Below are 18,426 nucleotides of genomic sequence, written 5' to 3'. Positions count from 1 at the left end.
ACCAACTATTTGTGATATTGTTATTATAAGTGCTAACGCAGACAAGCTACTTTTAGCGGCAAGGTGATCACTATCGTATGTCCCAATGTTTACATGAAGTGATCTACTGTTTCCTCGCTTCCCTAAACACTGGGAGTTTATTGTAAATCATAAATCATGCCTGTCACCTGGAAAATAGATGGCTGAGGATGTAATCTGACAAGTTGGTACATTTTGACAGCTATTTAGGACTCGGAGCTGGGGAGAACTACACAAAAGGACACTTTTTTTCTTTGCAAGAATTATGGGTCATTCTTAATCTAAACGGGAACAGTCGACATTCCAGTGAGAGCAGACATTGTACAGTAATATTTAATCATGTTTTTTGGCTCTCATTAAGTCTGCAGTAAGTAGTAATCAGTGATGTTGAAGGAAAAAACAAACATTTATGAAATTAATACGCCGCTGTATCCTTAAACTGAGCAAAATATGTAACATATTATGAATATGCCTGTTCTTACGTTACATATATACTTAAAGTGGGTATATAAAACGTTGATGGAAGAGTTTGAATATTTTTTAGGGGCTTTATAGGCTCCTCTCTGAGCTGCAACCTTATCGTGGTAGAGGAGTTTGCGTGTCCCAATGATCCTAGGAGCTATGTTGTCCGGGGGCATAAAGCCCCCTGGTAGGGTCTCCCAAGGCAAACAGGTTTTAGGTGAGGGATCAGACAAAGAGCAGCTCGAAGACCTTTATGAAGAAGAAAAAGCATGGACCCAGATTTCCATCGCCCGGACGCGGGTCACCGGGGCCCGCCTCTGGAGCCAGGCCCGGAGGTGGGGCACGATGGCGAGCGCCTGGTGGCCGGGCCTGTTCCCTTGGGGCCCGGCCGGGAACAGCCCGAAGAGGCAACGCTGGTCACCCCTCCAATGGGCTCACCACCCATAGCAGGGGCCATAGAAGTCGGGTGCAATGTGACCTGGGCGGCAGCCAAAGGCAGGGCACTTGGCGGTCCGATCCTCGGCTATAGAAGCTAGCTCTTGGGACGTGGAACGTCATGTCACTGGAGGGGAAAGAGCCTGAGCTAGTGCGCGAAGTCGAGAAATTCCGGCTGGACATAGTCGGACTCACTTCGACGCACAGCAAGGGCTCTGGAACCACTTCTCTCGAGAGGGATTGGACCCTCTTCCACTCTGGCGTTGCCGGCAGTGAGAGGCGACGGGATGGGGTGGCAATTCTTGTTTCTCCCCGGCTCAAAGCCTGCACGTTGGAGTTCAACCCGGTGGACGAAAGGGTTGCCTCCCTCCGCCTTCGGGTGGGGGGACGGGTCCTGACTGTTGTTTGTGCTTACGCACCAAACAGCAGTTCGGAGTACCCACCCTTTTTGGGAACACTCGAGGGAGTACTGGAAAGTGCTCCCCCGGGTGATTCCCTTGTCCTACTGGGAGACTTCAACGCTCACGTTGGCAACGACGGTGAAACCTGGAGAGGCGTGATTGGGAAAAATGGCCGCCCCGATCTGAACCCGAGTGGTGTTTTGTTATTGGACTTTTGTGCTCGTCAGAGTTTGTCCATAACAAACACCATGTTCAAACATAAGGGTGTCCATATGTGCACTTGGCACCAGGACACCCTAGGCCGCAGTTCCATGATCGACTTTGTAGTTGTGTCATCGGATTTGCGGCCTTATGTTTTGGACACTCGAGTGAAGAGAGGGGCGGAGCTTTCTACCGATCACCACCTGGTGGGGAGTTGGCTGCGATGGTGGGGGAGGATGCCGGACAGACCTGGCAGGCCCAAACGCATTGTGAGGGTCTGCTGGGAACGTCTGGCAGAGTCTCCTGTCAGACAAAGTTTCAATTCCCACCTCCGGAAGAACTTTGAACATGTCACGAGGGAGGTGCTGGACATTGAGTCCGAGTGGACCATGTTCCGCACCTCTATTGTCGAGGCGGCAGATCGGAGCTGTGGCCGCAAGGTAGTTGGTGCCTGTCGGGGGGGCAATCCTAAAACCCCTTGGTGGACACCAGCGGTGAGGGATGCCGTCAAGCTGAAGGAGTCCTATCGGGTCCTTTTGGCTCATAGGACTCCGGAAGCAGTGGACAGGTACCGACAGGCCAAGCGGTGTGCAGCTTCAGCGGTCGCGGAGGCAAAAACTCGGACATGGGAGGAGTTCGGGGAAGCCATGGAAAACGACTTCCGGACGGCTTCGAAGCGATTCTGGACCACCGTCCGCCGCCTCAGGAAGGGGAAGAAGTGCACTATCAACACCGTGTATGGTGCGGATGGTGTTCTGCTGACCTCAACTGCGGATGTTGTGGATAGGTGGAAGGAATACTTCGAAGACCTCCTCAATCCCACCAACACGTCTTCCTATGAGGAAGCAGTGCCTGGGGAATCTGTGGTGGACTCTCCTATTTCTGGGGCTGAGGTCGCTGAGGTAGTTAAAAAGCTCCTTGGTGGCAAGGCCCCAGGGGTGGATGAGGTCCGCCCGGAGTTCCTTAAGGCTCTGGATGCTGTGGGGCTGTCTTGGTTGACAAGACTTTGCAGCATCGCGTGGACATCGGGGGCGGTACCTCTGGATTAGCAGACCGGGGTGGTGGTTCCTCTCTTTAAGAAGGGGGACCGGAGGGTGTGTTCCAACTATCGTGGGGTCACACTCCTCAGCCTTCCCGGTAAGGTTTATTCAGGTGTACTGGAGAGTAGGCTACGCCGGATAGTCGAACCTCGGATTCAGGAGGAACAGTGTGGTTTTCGTCCTGGTCGTGGAACTTTGGACCAGCTCTATACTCTCGGCAGGGTTCTTGAGCGTGCATGGGAGTTTGCCCAACCAGTCTACATGTGCTTTGTGGACTTGGAGAAGGCATTCGACCGTGTCCCTCGGGAAGTCCTGTGGGGAGTGCTCAGAGAGTATGGGGTATCGGACTGTCTTATTGTGACGGTCCGCTCTCTGTACGATCAGTGCCAGAGCTTGGTCCGCATTGCCGGCAGTAAGTCAAACACATTTCCAGTGAGGGTTGGACTCCGCCAAGGCTGTCCTTTGTCACCGATTCTGTTCATAACTTTTATGGACAGAATTTCTAGGCGCAGTCAAGGCGTTGAGGGGTTCCGGTTTGGTAACCGCAGGATTAAGTCTCTGATTTTTGCAGATAATGTGGTCCTGATGTCTTCAGTAATGCGGACGTTGTACCGATCCGTTGTGGTGAAGAAGGAGCTGAGCCGGAAGGCAAAGCTCTCAATTTACCGGTCGATCTACGTTCCCATCCTCACCTATGGTCATGAGCTTTGGGTCATGACCGAAAGGATAAGATCACGGGTGCAAGCGGCCGAAATGAGTTTCCTCCGCCGTGTGGCGGGGCTCTCCCTTAGAGATAGGGTGAGAAGCTCTGCCATCCAGGAGGAACTCAAAGTAAAGCCGCTGCTCCTTCACATCGACAGGAGCCAGATGAGGTGGTTCGGGCATCTGGTCAGGATGCCACCCGAAGGCCTCCCTAGGGAGGTGTTTAGGGCATGTCCAACCGGTAGGAGGCCACGGGGAAGACCCAGGACACGTTGGGAAGACTATGTCTCCCGGCTGGCCTGGGAACGCCTCGGGATCCCCCGGGAAGAGCTAGACGAAGTGGCTGGGGAGAGGGAAGTCTGGGTTTCCCTGCTTAAGCTGTTGTCCCCGCGACCCGACCTCGGATAAGCGGAAGATGATGGATGGATGGATGGATGGATTTATAGGCAGAATAGAGGGCCTCCTATAGGCTCCATTGTAAGTAGACTTTTGCTCACATGTGTTTACTGGTTATAATACATAAAAAGAAAAGAAAAACACGTGTGCTTGTCGTGGGATTGTGAATGATAGGATAAATTAAAAAAAAAAGTGCAGTTCCCCTTTAAAGCATTAATATTGACTGACAATTTTGTGATTATATGGCATTGCCGATTCTGAGTTACTGTGGTTCCTAAAAACCTTGCATTAATGCATTCTTTTTTGGGGGAATAATGACGCCGTGATTTGCTTATCTTGAATGTTTATACAGGGTGTCAATCTGTCTGGCGGTCAGAAGCAGAGGGTGAGCCTGGCTAGGGCTGTTTACTGTGACCGCTCTGTCTACCTGCTAGATGACCCTCTGTCCGCTGTTGATGCTCATGTAGGAAAGCATCTATTTGACCAAGTCATTGGCCCACAGGGCTTGCTGAAGAACAAGGTGTGTATGATCCTACTTGTATGTCTTTTGAGCTACAAACTCAAGCGAATAAAAAGGCAAAAGAGAAACCTCAGAGTCGTTCAAGTTTCATCAGATTTATATCAGGATTCACTATTGTTTTTAGTGGTTCAATATAGGTTTGATCATTTACACGGAACTCGGCTGGGCGATATGGACCAAAACTAATATTGCGGTGTTTTCAAGCCGAATGGTGATATACGGTGTATACCGGTAATATCTTAAACAAAACATGCAAAGTGCTGAAGGTTTCCTGAGTGTTTTATGGCTTGATAACCAGTGTTGAGTGTACTCAGATTATTTTTGTTATAAGTTGTAACGTGTTGTTTATTACATCAAAAAAGTTAGTTAGCCGTTGCTATGTCAAAGCAGTTTTTGTTAATTTTTTTCATTAATGTTAGGTTTATAGCCTCACGTTTGTGCGCAGGGATAAATGGAGCTTCTACTCTCTCACTGTTCAGTTTGAAACAACTCTTCTGCCACCCACTTGGTTAGTCCGCACGGCCTATGGGGAGAGGTACTTTTAAACCGAGGAGTAGCTAAACATTTGACACACTAAGCGAGCAGCAAAGAGGAGTTATCGCTAGCTGCAGTGCTATGTCGCTAACAAACCTGAACAACATAAACAGATGAGATTAGTGGTAAAGTCGCTACAAGGAGAGATATGGGTTCTAAGGCAAATTAGTGTATGTGTAAATAAAGCTGTAGTTACTCACCAAGAGCCAAATGCGGTCACTGTCCAAAGCATTGCAACACTCAGGCATCGCCACCGCCATATTCTTTTGAAAAGAGTGTTCTGTTGCGTTATTGTACGTCAGAGAAGCCTGCGTAAACACGCATGGGTGCTTCGCCCGTCAAGTGCAGCGGAGAGGAAATGGCCGTTACAAAGGCACATCAAAAGATACCGGTATGGCGGTATTGTCTCAAATATACTGTACATCTCCTTCTAAAATATACCGGTATTAACTATAATTCCAGGTATGTCGCCCAGCCACTACACGGAACTGATTAGTGATCAGCAGTGAAGAATTTGTGACTGACACATTCTTCCAAGCTTGACGTTGCCTGTTCATGAGGGCTTAGATTTTAGCAAATTTTAATGGTAAATCGAGTCATATGAAAAGTAAGCTGTACAGAAACCGAGGTACCACTCTGTGCACATTTTACTTATCCTGGCCATTTGGGTCAGATATAATTAAAATCAAGTCTCTTGACTACATAATACTAAAGAATACTGTGGTAATTGGGTCTTATCTAGTTTGGGTATCGGCAACACTTTGGTGTCAGCTTTACTGGGTTTGAATCTCTGTAAGCTGTTCTTCCTGTGATTTTGCTCAACTTTGCTCGAGGTACTACAGCTTCGTCCCATATTCTAAAAAACATCCATGTTTGTTAATTGGAGATTCTTAAGTGTGAATGATTTTCAGTGTTTATGTGCCCTCTGATTGATTGATGACCAATCTACGGTGTACTCTGCCTTAGACCCGTGTACTGGTGACTCATGGGCTCAGCTACCTTCCCCAAGTTGACCTAATCCTGGTCATGGTGGATGGAGAAATCACAGAGGCAGGCTCATACCAACAGCTTATGGACACTTCAGGTGCCTTTTCTGAGTTTCTGCATACATACGCTGGTGTCGAGCATGCGGACAACAATGGTAAGACAATATTGCACATTACACATAGGCCTATGTGAGTGGTTGTAAAAGACTAATTATTGGTTTGTTTCCCGCCTTAAATTCAGAAACTGAGCCCAAAACAGGATCCAGAGGAATAGAGAATGGCAGCGTACCTGGTCTTTCTGGGTGAGACTTGCTCGACAAGGATATAATGACAACAGTTGGCAGGATTGTAGATTGTGTCCATGCATGGTATCTGCTAGGAATGAGCCATATTGCCTAAAATCCATATTGCGACATACAGTATACAGTATATAGTAGGCCTGGGCCTATATTCGATAAGTCAATTAACAGAGGATAAGTGAAAATTAAGTCTGTAAGTTTTCCAGCTTCGATAAATCGCCATGTCCATGCTTCAAGAGCATTCAAGCGTTTGTGCCCCAGCAGAATGAAAAGATGGGGTAAAACTCCCGACTATTAGTATTATTGTATTAAATTAAAATGATTGAAGAACCGTCATTCATAACTGCACTTTGATATGGACGAACTGACTGGTGGTAGCTTTTGAGCTAACTTAAATGCTAACATGTAAACAAAAGACATTTATAGTCTTTCCCCATTACGAAACGTAATTCCCCAATCTAAACTTTTACAAACACATTGCTGTCTAAAAAACTAAGCTACAGTATTGATATTAAACATAAGGGGTGTGCTGTTTTTGCACGAAGTGATCAATAAACTGGACACTCACTCCCCTTTACAATTTAAATTGGAGGAAGATAAACATATTTAAACACACAAATAATGATGATATGGCTCTTATGAAGCCAGAGCAATATTTAATGTTTCCTCTGCCAAGGAAGTATATTGTGTCCATTTATTTTAGGTGTCAAAAAAATACAACTTGTTTAACCTATTTTAGTGTGTGTGTATATAAGTACTTTTTGAGCACATTGAACAATACCACAATAATAATGATAACCGTGATCATTTTGGTCAACATTATTTTATGTGACCATTTTGTTTGTTTTGGTTGTCTGTATTTGAGGGTTCCCCACCCTTCTTAACAGAAACAGAACCTATTGTAATGATTTTGTTTGTAATCTTTTTATTTAAGTACAACATTTTGCTTACGGACAAAGTATATTTTATTTGTATAATTTGTTTGTTTTATTTAACTTGGTATTTAAAAGTTTACATTTCAATTACAATGTTAAAATATACGGGAAATACAAGTTAATTGCATTTATAAGGGTATACTTCATTATTACTATGTATTGTCATTACATCTGTGGTTAATTTGGTCTCATGAAAATAATAGCAATAATATTGTTTACCGGCAATAATTTGTAGGTCATTATATCGTTGAGTAAAATTTGTTATCGGCCCAGGCCTAGTATATACTTATATTCTCGGGATAACATGTAAAGATGATTATACATTTTTTGGTCTGTAAATCATTCAAAGAAAACTTTCAACACAAGTTTAAATGGGCCCTGAGGAAAGTTAAGCTGTTAAAATATGGTTGGGCCATTCCACTGAATCAGTGCAATTTGCATGTTGAAACTCTACAAACGTAAACTTAAGCCCGAGCCGAAAATGTCTTGTCTGTGTAATTGATAGTAACAGAAGTGAGTTTTTAAGCAAATAATTAGCAAATACATGAAATAAGCAACATGACATTTATGCTCATAGCCTGTTGACACTAAGCAATCTACAGTGATTCAACAAAATAATTTGTTTTCAAAATGATCTAATAATTAATTTAGATAACAGAACTGCGCTCTCAATTGTGCGTCTCACATATAGATTGCATCTTAAACATGTAATATTGTGATAGGGCAATACAATTACAATCTCTATCATGTTATAGCTGTTTATCAGATATTGTTTCCATCGGCCATTACTAGTATCCACCAAGAATAATTGTAATGAAGAAGTGTGATTGTGATTTCATAATACATGCACATTAAAGCTCTTGTATTATTCTTTGCATTAATCCTGTTCAAAGCAGCAGTACCTCCAAACTGTCCCAGCCAGCCAAAGAGAAAGAGGACCTCGACAAAACGGATAAGAAGGCGGATGTGGGCAAGCTGACTGAGGCTGACAAGGCCAGCACTGGACGGGTAGGTTTGCCAATTTAGCAACATCTTTACCAACATCAGTTTAGTAGGAGTCTTTACCTCATGCTGAACCGGTCTGTCTTCTCACTCCACAGGTCAAGCTGTCTGTGTTCTGGGCTTATTTTAAAGCCATTGGCTTTCTGTCCTTTGTCAGCATGCTGCTGTTTTTTGCCTATAACCTGCTTTCGCTGTTTTCTAATTATTGGCTCAGTCTCTGGACTGACGACCCCGTGGTGAATGGCACCCAGCCCAATACACAAATGAGACTGGGGGTCTATGGAGCTCTCGGCCTATCCCAGGGTGAGGAGGCACATTTTTATTGTTTGAAATTCAGCCAAAATATTTCATTCTTTCTCTAACAATATTTTTTCCTTAATAATGACCCACTTTTTTCTTGAGCGAGTGTGCTGTGTATTTACCATTCGATTATTAGTCTTTTAATTAACTGCTTACATAAAAAGTGGCGCTTATGTAAGGCTGGACGATTAATACAATTTTGAACTTGATTTCAATTTTGGATTTTCACAAATGTAAACATATTATAATCGAAAAATCGATTAATGGCCCACGCAACATACATGCAAATTCCTAAGCTTGTAAAAGTTAAGCAGATGAGTGAGCATATGAGTGAAAGTGTTATGATCCGCTGCCCGGATCATAGTCTGTTTACGTTTTCGAGTCACTTTCGTGTTTTAGTTGCCATGACAGCAGATTACACTCACCTGCCTCTGGTTAGTGTTCGGGACGCTCACCTGTTTCCCGGGCACTAATCAGAGAGCTATTTAGTCTAGGCCCTGGCCTCATTCGGTCTGGTGGTTTTGTTTTCACCCATGCAACAAGTTACGTTCTCGTTTACGCTCCTAGTCTGTATTGGTACTTGCATCTTTTGGCTACCCTTTTTGTTTTCCGTGCCGTGGGCACCGCGCAGCATATTTTGTCTGCAACTAGAATATATCATTTCTTCTCACCTGCAAGCCACCTCCTGACATCCCTCTGCATCTTGAAAAGACCACCTCTGACATCACAATGCCTCGCCAGCGTAACAGAAAGAAAGAAGTCCACAAGGAATCTCAGCATCTCACCATATTAGCTACTTTTTATTTGACACAACGCTAAGATGCCTAATCAATAATCACTAAACTTAACAAAAAACGAAGGCCATATGATTTCCACTTGAACGCAACCGCAGAGGGAATCACAGAATTGGCCAATAAAACGTAATCCGCTGTTAAACATAGCGGATTATGGAAATTGGCATCAATGTGACTGAAATGTTGTCATTGTGAGGAAAAGGAAGACTTGTTTGTCCGGTACCTCTGTCTCATTCATCCCTGAAACACTAAACCGCTGAATCCTGAACTAATGATGTCGAGATGGCCACTTCAAACACCGACTAAATAAAGGAGCTAAGGCAGGGGTAGGGAACCTGTGGCTCTTTTGATGACTGCATCTGGCTCTCAAATAAATCTGAGCTGACACTGCTTAACACGATAAGTAATGAATAATTTCACTTGTAATCAAAGTGTTAAAAATAACGTGCAAAATATAAAACATGCTCATGCATTTGAATCCATCCGTCCTTTTTTCTACTGCACTTGTTCAAGATGTTGCATTAAGGGTAAGAAGTGATTTATTGATTAGTTTAGGGTTTGCCCTCCCGGGGGTTCTTCAGACCACCAAGCACCAACATGAGAGCCTGTTTCAGGGTTGCAATATTTTTTATTTTTCAATAAGTCTCTCCGTTGCTTTCCAGCAATTGTCTTTTTCTCTTTTGTTCTCCTTTGCACTCTGGCTCCAGCCCCAACCCCCGTCTCTCCCCCTGGCTGCTGCTTATAACAGAGCGACAGGTGATTAGATAACAAGGCCCAGGTGGGCCATTTACGCACCTGTCGCTGATTTCGAGGCCGGTCCTGGCACACCCCACTTCGCTGCAGGCCCGCAGGCCACGCCCCCTCCACAGTTAGCTTCAGAATAACAATGTTATTACAAATAATAAGAGATCTATTATACTCTAGAAATGTTTGTCTTACTTAAAAATGCACACGTTTAGTTGTGTTCAGTGTTAAAAAAAATATTAAATGGCTCTTACGGAAATACATTTTAAAATATTTGGATTCTTGGCTCTCTCAGCCAAAAAGGTTTCCGACCCCTGAGCTAAGGCTAGCAAGAAAAATCCATATACCATAACTCAACCCATCTCATCTGCTTGTGTTGTTGTGAACGACATCACAGATGTAAGATCAATATACAAACAAGTCAAGTCAATTTTATTTATATAGCACGTTTACAACTTTTAAATTGAACCAAAGTTCTTCACAGGTTAAAAAAGCATAGAGCAACAGAAACAGAAAACAAACATTACCATAAACAATGAATGAGCGAAACAAAATAGTGCAAAAAGCAATACGGGAAAAAGGGGTCGAATAAAAAGTAAAACATTTGCTAAATAAAAATCATAGTACGTAATAAAAAGTGCGACAAATAGAAAAAAACTAAAGCGAAGGGGTCGGGGGGTGGGACTAGAAAATGGTGGCCTAGTGGGCAGACTCAGCTCAGTTTGTAGCGAGAAGAGGTAGGTCTTAAGAAGGCTTTTGAAAACCCCAAGGCGCTGGGCTGACCTAATGTGGAGGGGAAGACTGTTCCAGAGCTTTAGGGGCAGCAACGGAAAAGGCTCTGTCCCCTCTGGTCTTTAGCCTGGATCTAGGGACCGCCAACAGAACAGCAGTGCCTCACATTCTCTCCACACTCGTCAAGCTCGTAACATCCGCACACTTCCCCCCCTTTACAATAAAAGCGATGTGCGCAACATCCGTTCTGAGTGCGCTAACTAAATAAAGGTTTTAAAAAGGTACCTTACACAACCATAATGTATTTAAAAATATTATTTATACATTTACAAAATTATAATGCTTTGACTTAAAATACGAGGCAAGATTGTTCAAAAAGATATTGCACCAACAACTGTTAAGATTTTTTCATTTAATTAGCAAGCATTTTATTAAATTGTATTTATGACACAAAAAGCACACATTTAATGGTGGTAAATTTAAGTGTAAAAGGTAAAAACAAACAGAATACACTTTTTTTTAAAACTGAAATTTGTTTTTATTTCACCGTGGTTATTTATTGTTGTTACTATTATTTCTTTACTTATTTATTCGTTACTAGTTTATATACAGTTGTTTTTTGAAATTATATTTAAAGTTGAGTTTAAGTGGTAGGATAAATACTGATGTTTTCAAATCAATCAATCAATCAATCAATCAATGTTGACTTATATAGCCCTAAATCACTAGTGTCTCAAAGGGCTGCACAAACCACTTCGACATCCTCGGTAGGCCCACATAAGGGCAAGGAAAACTCACACCCAGTGGGACGCCGGTGACAATGATGACTATGAGAACCTTGGAGAGGAGGAAAGCAATGGATGTCGAGCGGGTCTAACATGATACTGTGAAAGTTCAATCCATAATGGATCCAACACAGTCGCAAGAGTCCAGTCCAAAGCGGATCCAACACAGCAGCGAGAGTCCCGTTCACAGCGGAGCCAGCAGGAAAACATCCCAAGCGGAGGCGGATCAGCAGCGCAGAGATGTCCCCAGCCGATACACAGGCAAGCAGTACATGGCCACCGGATCGGACCGGACCCCTTCCACAAGGGAGAGTGGGACATAGGAGAAAAAGAAAAGAAACGGCAGATCAACTGGTCTAAAAAGGGAGTCTATTTAAAGGCTAGAGTATACAAATGAGTTTTAAGGTGAGACTTAAATGCTTCTACTGAGGTGGCATCTCGTAACTTTTACCGGGAGGGCATTCCAGAGTACTGGAGCCCGAAATGAAAACGCTCTATAGCCCACAGACTTTTTTTGGGCTTTGGGAATACCTAATAAGCCGGAGTCCTTTGAACGCAGATTTCTTGCCGGGACATATGGTACAATACAATCGGCAAGATAGGATGGAGCTAGACCGTGTAGTATTTTATACGTAAGTAGTAAAACCTTAAAGTCACATCTTAAGTCCACAGGAAGCCAGTGCAGGTGAGCCAGTACAGGCGTAATGTGATCAAACTTTCTTGTTCTTGTCAAAAGTCTAGCAGCCGCATTTTGTACCAACTGTAATCTTTTAATGCTAGACATGGGGAGACCCGAAAATAATACGTTACAGTAATCGAGGCGAGACGTAACAAACGCATGGATAATGATCTCAGCGTCTGGACAGAATGGAGCGAATTTTAGCGATATTACGGAGATGAAAGAAGGCCGTTTTAGTAACGCTTTTAATGTGTGACTCAAAGGAGAGAGTTGGGTCAAAGATAATACCCAGATTCTTTATCGTGTCGCCTTGTTTAATTGTTTGGTTGTCAAATGTTAGAGTTGTATCATTAAATAGAGGTCGGTGTCTAGCAGGACCGATAATCAGCATTTCCGTGTTTTTGGCGTTGAGTTGCAAAAAGTTAGCAGACATCCATTGTTTAATTTCATTAATAATCGCGATTTCAATATCTATCAAAATCATCATCATTACTTTTGCCGTACACTTATAAAGGGATGGCTACATCACCGAGAGGCAGTTTAGCTGAGTTGCTTCTTAGTGCTGCTTGACTGATTGTTTCCTCACCAAGTGTTTAGTCTACATCCGCGTGTGACATCACGGGGCAACAAATGTATCAAAATATGTCACTGTTTGATTTAAAGTAAATTATTACTCGGTAGTATAGACGGAATTCAGTCTGTCCCTAGAAAAGTACCAAATTCGATACTCGTCCCTTCGCTGAGGTTTGTGTCAGTGTTTGTCAAAATGGACACTCACTAATACTCTCCCACACAAACATGCATACACTCTACTATATTTATATATCCTCTCATCTTTGTGGCCGTATTTATGCTGACGTGTGTGTGTGTGTGTGTGTGTGTGTGTGTGTGTGTGTGTGTGTGTGTGTATGTATATATATATATATATATATATATAAGTTGCCATTTAAACTACACATTTGTGTTGCAGGCGTGGCAGTTTTTGGCTACTCTCTGTCCATGTCCATTGGGGGCATCCTGGCTTCTCGCTATCTTCATCAGTCCATGCTCTACGACGTCCTCCGCTCGCCCATGTCCTTTTTCGAGCGGACCCCCAGCGGCAACCTTGTCAATCGCTTTGCCAAGGAGATAGACACCATTGACACTGTGATCCCCAGTATTCTTAAAATGTTCTTGGGCTCCCTGTTCAACGTGTTGGGCTCTTCTGTTGTCATCCTGATTGCGACACCATTAGTAGCAATAGTCATTCCCTTCCTTGGACTGCTGTACTTTTTTGTGCAGGTTAGTTCTATTAAGTGTTCTTTCTCTTTTGCTTTTCCACAAAAGGGCTAATGGCATACTGCTATATGAGAGTCTGACTTTTTAACCACTCTGTGCAGAGGTTTTACGTGGCATCCTCACGCCAGCTTAAGCGCCTGGAGTCGGTCAGCCGGTCGCCCATCTACACCCACTTTAATGAAACACTACTGGGCACGTCTGTCATCAGAGCTTTTGGGGAACAAAAGCGCTTTATCCAAGAGAGCGACCAGAGGGTTGACTACAACCAGAAGGCCTACTACCCAGGCATTGTGGCAAACAGGTTAGGAGACATCTGATCTATCGAAAAGAAAAGAAAATAAAAAAATATGTCCTTAATTCATTGTGAGCCGTTACAGATGGTGTCAGTCAAGCTTGTAGTTATAAGCCTTTTTTTTTGTTACCAGTTGCATTTCTGTATATACTTTGGACATTGGTTGTGGGAGAGGAAAAAATACACCTTTGCTCCAGTTAGTAACAAAGGCTACCTACTAGGGCTGTGAATCTTTGTGCTCCACACAATTCGATATGATTCTTGGGGGTAACGATTCGATTCAGAATCGCTTCTCGATTCAAAAAACGATTCTCGATTCAAAATCTATATTTTTTTAATAACATTAGGTGCCAGTTTTATGATTAACTACATTCCTCCATAAAATGAAGAGCTCTAATCAATTTCGGTGTTACTTAGAATATATATGTTTTTGTTTAGTAAAATTCTACCCAAAAATGATGTAAAGTTACGGTATATAAGGCAACAAAAGAAGTATCCACCATTGTTGTTTTCAAAAGTAAATCTGTACAGCAGATATAGCATCTCCATTAACAATTCGATTTGCCTGACAAAAAATTTTTTTTTAAAAATAACATAATATAAAAAAAATATATATATATGTATGTATACGGTATATACAGTACATACATACATATATAGGGACATTTGCTAGCGAACACACCAGTCTGAATCTCCTCACTCATCTTTACACTGGTGTATACATTGACCTGATTATTATTTATATACAGTACTTCAAAATAGCCACCCTATGCTCTGGTTACTGCTTTGCACACTCTTGGCATTCTCTTAATGAGCTACAAGCACAACTGAAGTGAAAACCATTTCAGGTGAGTACCTGAGCTCATCGAGAGAATGCCAAGAGTGTGCGAAAAAGTAATCCGCAAGGGGTGGCTATTTTGAAGAAACTGGAATATAAAACATGTTTCCAGTTATTTCATCTTTTTTTGTTAAGTACATAACTCCACATGTCTTCATTCTTAGTTTTGAGGCCTTCAGTGACAATCTACAATGTAAATAGTAATGAAAATAAAGAAAACACATTGAATGAGAAGGTGTGTCCAAACTTTTGGCCTGTACTATATATCATATATATATATATATATATATATATATAGCGACCAACTCATCATGTTCACCGTAAATATACTGTAAGTGGGCCGACTTGAGTTGACGTCGACATACAGCCATGGTCAAAAGTTTACATACACTTGTAAAGAACATAATGTCATGGCTGTCTTGAGTTCCCAATAATTTCTACAACTCTTATTTTTTTGTGATATTCTGTTTGGAGGACATACTTGTTTGTCTCAAAAAACCTTCATGAAGTGTGGTTCTTTTATGAATTTATTATGGGTCTTCTGAAAATCTGCTGTGTCAAAAGTATACATACAGCAATGTTAATATTTGGTTACATTTCCCTTGGCAAGTTTCACTGCAATAATGCGGTTTTGGTAGCCATCCACAAGCTTCTGAATTAATTTTCTCCTCCTCCTCTTGACAAAATTTGGGGCAGTGCAGCTTAATTTGTTGGTTTTCTGACATGGACTTGTTTCTTTAGCATTTTCCACACATTTAAGTTAGGACTTTGGGAAGGCCATTCTCAAACCTAAATTCTAGCCTGGTTTAGCCATTCCTTTACCACTTTTGACGTGTGTTTGGGGTCATTATCCTGTTTGAACACCCAACTGCGCCCAAGACCCAACCTCCGGGCTGATGACTTTAGGTTGTCTTGAAGAATTTGGAGGTAATCCTCCTTTTTCATTGTCCCATTTACTCTCTGTAAAGCACCAGTTCCATTGGCAGCAAAACAGGCCCAGAGCATAATATCATGACACCACATGGACAAAGATAAGACCTTCTGGAGGAAAGTTCTGTGGTCAGATGAAACAAAAATTGAGCTGCTTGGCCATATTACCCAGCAATATGTTTGGAGGAGAAAAGGTGAGGCCTTTAATCCCAGGAACACCTTCCTACCGTCAAGCCTGTCTTACTCCCAATGGAACTGGTGCTTTACAGAGAGTAAATGGGACAATGAAAAAGGAGCATTACCTCCAAATGACCCAGCAGATGTGATCACATTTTCAGTAGACCCATAATTAATTCATAAAAGAACCAATCTTCACGAATGTTTTTGTGACCCACAAGTATGTGCTCCAATCATATCACAAAAAAATAATAATTGTACAAATTATCGGAAGTTCAAGACATCCATGACATTATGCTCTTTACAAGTATATGTAAACTTTTGACCCCGACTGTAAGTATTCACAGCCTTTGCTCAATACTTTGTTGCTACACCTTTGGCAGCAATTACAGCCTCAATTTTTTTTTAATGCAATGCCACGAGTTTGGCATTCATCTTTCGCCTATGCCTCTTTGCCCATTCCTTTTGCAGCACCTCTCAAGCTCAGTCAGGTGTGATGGGAAGCATTGTTTTTTTTCATCCTGGATGTCTCTTATATACTATGAACATGCTTCTCCCGCATGCTTTCGGCCTCGGGCTGCTCAGTTGATTTTGGGAGAGGTAGATCATTTTCAGACCGGCCAACGCAGAATCCCAAGAAAAAAACTACACTCACTAAGTTTGCGTTGGATACCGTCAAACGTTACGTAATTATTTTGAGGAGTTTGAAACTGCAATATCATTACATCTATTATCATTAGGGGTGTAACGGTACACAAAAATTTTGGTTCGGTACGTACCTCGGTTTAGAGGTCACGGTTCGGTTCATTTTCGGTACAGTAAGAAAACAACAAAATATAAATGTTTTGGTTATTTATTTACCAAATTTGTAAACAATGGCTTTATCCTTTTAACATTGGGTACACTATAATAAGTCTGCCCACGTTAATCCACATTAAACTGCCTCAAGTTGTGGCTTAGATTAAATAAAATTACAAAACCTTTCTTCTACATATAAAAAGTGCAACATTAAACAGTTTCAAGTCAACTCATCATGCTTAATTTATTACAGCATTTGAGAAGCCTGTAGTTGGCTTTTATTATGTAAATGTTATATTTTTGTCAACATGTGATAGCAGGGACCCTGCCATTCAAAACTAGGCTGCTACATTACTAATGATTAATGTAACTATAGCTGAAAAAATAGTACAAAAGCAATAGGAGAGACTATTCATCCCTGAAGACCATTGAGTTCAATGAAATAACAGACAGACAGGGTTTTGCTGTCCCTAACACACACGCGCACGCACACACGCATACGCACGCACACACAGCACAATGAGCTAACGTTACGCTAAAAGCTAATTAGCCTTCACCACAAGCCAGAACTGCGAGCGAGCTAGCTGCAGTTTAAGTTTCTAGAAAGTCAACGGGCTCATAGTAATGTTTAGAAAGTAGTTGACTTGTAGTTGACTTGGAAGTGTTTTTTATAATTTGGGGAGTGTACGCTGCTAAACACATCTGCTCGACGCTAAAGCATTGACAACATGCGTTCTGAATACGCACTGCTGATTGGCTGTTACATCGCTCTGAATACGCACTGCTGATTGGCTTTGTATGTAACCAATCAGATGGTTGTGTGGGCGGGACAATGCTGGGTGCTTACTGCTCAGACAGAGGCAGAAAGCATTGCGGCTTGTGAAGACTTTCAAACTCGTTCGGTACGCCCGCGTGCCGAACCAAAACCCACATACCGAAACGGTTCAATACAAATACACGTACCGTTACACCCCTAATTATCATAATAATGAATTTGTGCTAGATATTGATTGATCGGTAGCATTACATTTTGGGAGTAAATCTTTGTACGATAAAAACTCTTTCTCACTAATAAACGCTGCGTACCCTCTAGTAACCGACATTTGAGGACTTTTGACTCACCACTGTTTCGTCCACAGATGATAGAATAGTGGGGAAGTCGGCTTGGAGTGGAACTCTTTAGAAAAACTTTCATTTCTAATCATTTTTTTGTTGTTGTTTATGTGCAGATGGCTGGCAATTCGTCTGGAGTTTGTTGGCAACTGCATTGTGTCATCTTCAGCCTTGTTTGCGGTCATAGCCAGAGATAAACTCAGCTCAGGTATCGTGGGTCTGTCTATCTCCTACGCCCTTCAGGTAAGTTTAGCCATGCAAGTTGTACTTTCATACAATTTGCTATTCAAATTATAATGCGTCAAACCTGCTCTCGATGTTGCACAATATTAAGTAGTGATGTGCGATACCGCAGAGTTTTCCCCCCAATATATACCAAGTAAAATTCAGGCTGGTTTAACATAAATAAAAATGAAAGAAAAAAGGGAATAACTAAAACTAATAATTAATGATAATGTACGTAGTCACCTATAACTCAAAGTGTTGTCTTTAAATATACATCATGTCTGTTTTTAGCATTTTTTTCAAATAAAAAAATATCAAAATGAGCCCCCTCATACTTGACATTTCAGTATGCGGCCCTTGGTGGAAAATGTTTAAACACCCCTGATTATACAATATTAGAAGCTCTCAAAATACAAATTAAATGCACTTAAAATATAAAGAAAGTTCAGTTAGTTTTATTTATTTTGTAATGATCTCACATATGGATTCATTTAAAAAAAATTACAACCATAAAACACTGTTAGATATGGAACTGAACATTAATATTATCGGTTGTGGAGTTAAACAACCATGTTATTTTTATTAAATGATTACATAGGTAAAAAAATATAAGAATAAAAGCAAAACAGTCGGTATGTAATGAGAAAAAGCTGGAAAGTTTTAACTAATAATAATAATTATAATAATATACTTGGTTACCTAGAATAAATAGATGACTGTTTTTTTCTTTTTTAGCATTTTTTTTAAATAAAAACATATCAATATAGCTCCCGCATACTTTGACTTTTCAGTATGCAGCCCTTGGTGGAA

General features: G+C 41.8%; 1 protein-coding gene across 2 annotated transcripts in view; it reads left to right on the top strand.

Annotated features, from left to right (window-relative positions):
• The window catches only part of abcc1 (ATP binding cassette subfamily C member 1 (ABCC1 blood group)), a 93,300-nt gene that overhangs the window by 61,153 nt on the left and 13,721 nt on the right, over positions 1 to 18,426 (top strand). The window contains exons 18-25 of one of the 2 annotated variants that reach the window (XM_061884215.1): positions 4,008 to 4,175; positions 5,676 to 5,850; positions 5,937 to 5,997; positions 7,826 to 7,937; positions 8,030 to 8,234; positions 12,936 to 13,246; positions 13,345 to 13,544; positions 17,508 to 17,634. In XM_061884215.1, the coding sequence (XP_061740199.1) occupies positions 4,008 to 4,175; positions 5,676 to 5,850; positions 5,937 to 5,997; positions 7,826 to 7,937; positions 8,030 to 8,234; positions 12,936 to 13,246; positions 13,345 to 13,544; positions 17,508 to 17,634 (1,359 nt within the window). Of the gene's footprint in view, positions 1 to 4,007; positions 4,176 to 5,675; positions 5,851 to 5,936; positions 5,998 to 7,822; positions 7,938 to 8,029; positions 8,235 to 12,935; positions 13,247 to 13,344; positions 13,545 to 17,507; positions 17,635 to 18,426 lie in introns of both variants that reach the window. The other variant, XM_061884214.1, reaches the window with a different exon arrangement.

Source organism: Nerophis ophidion, linkage group LG23 (genome assembly GCF_033978795.1).
Source record: "Nerophis ophidion isolate RoL-2023_Sa linkage group LG23, RoL_Noph_v1.0, whole genome shotgun sequence".
NCBI classification, from domain to species: Eukaryota; Metazoa; Chordata; class Actinopteri; order Syngnathiformes; family Syngnathidae; genus Nerophis; species Nerophis ophidion.
The sequence above is the reverse complement of the archived record's forward strand: the minus strand, read 5'-3'. Positions and strand labels throughout refer to the sequence as shown.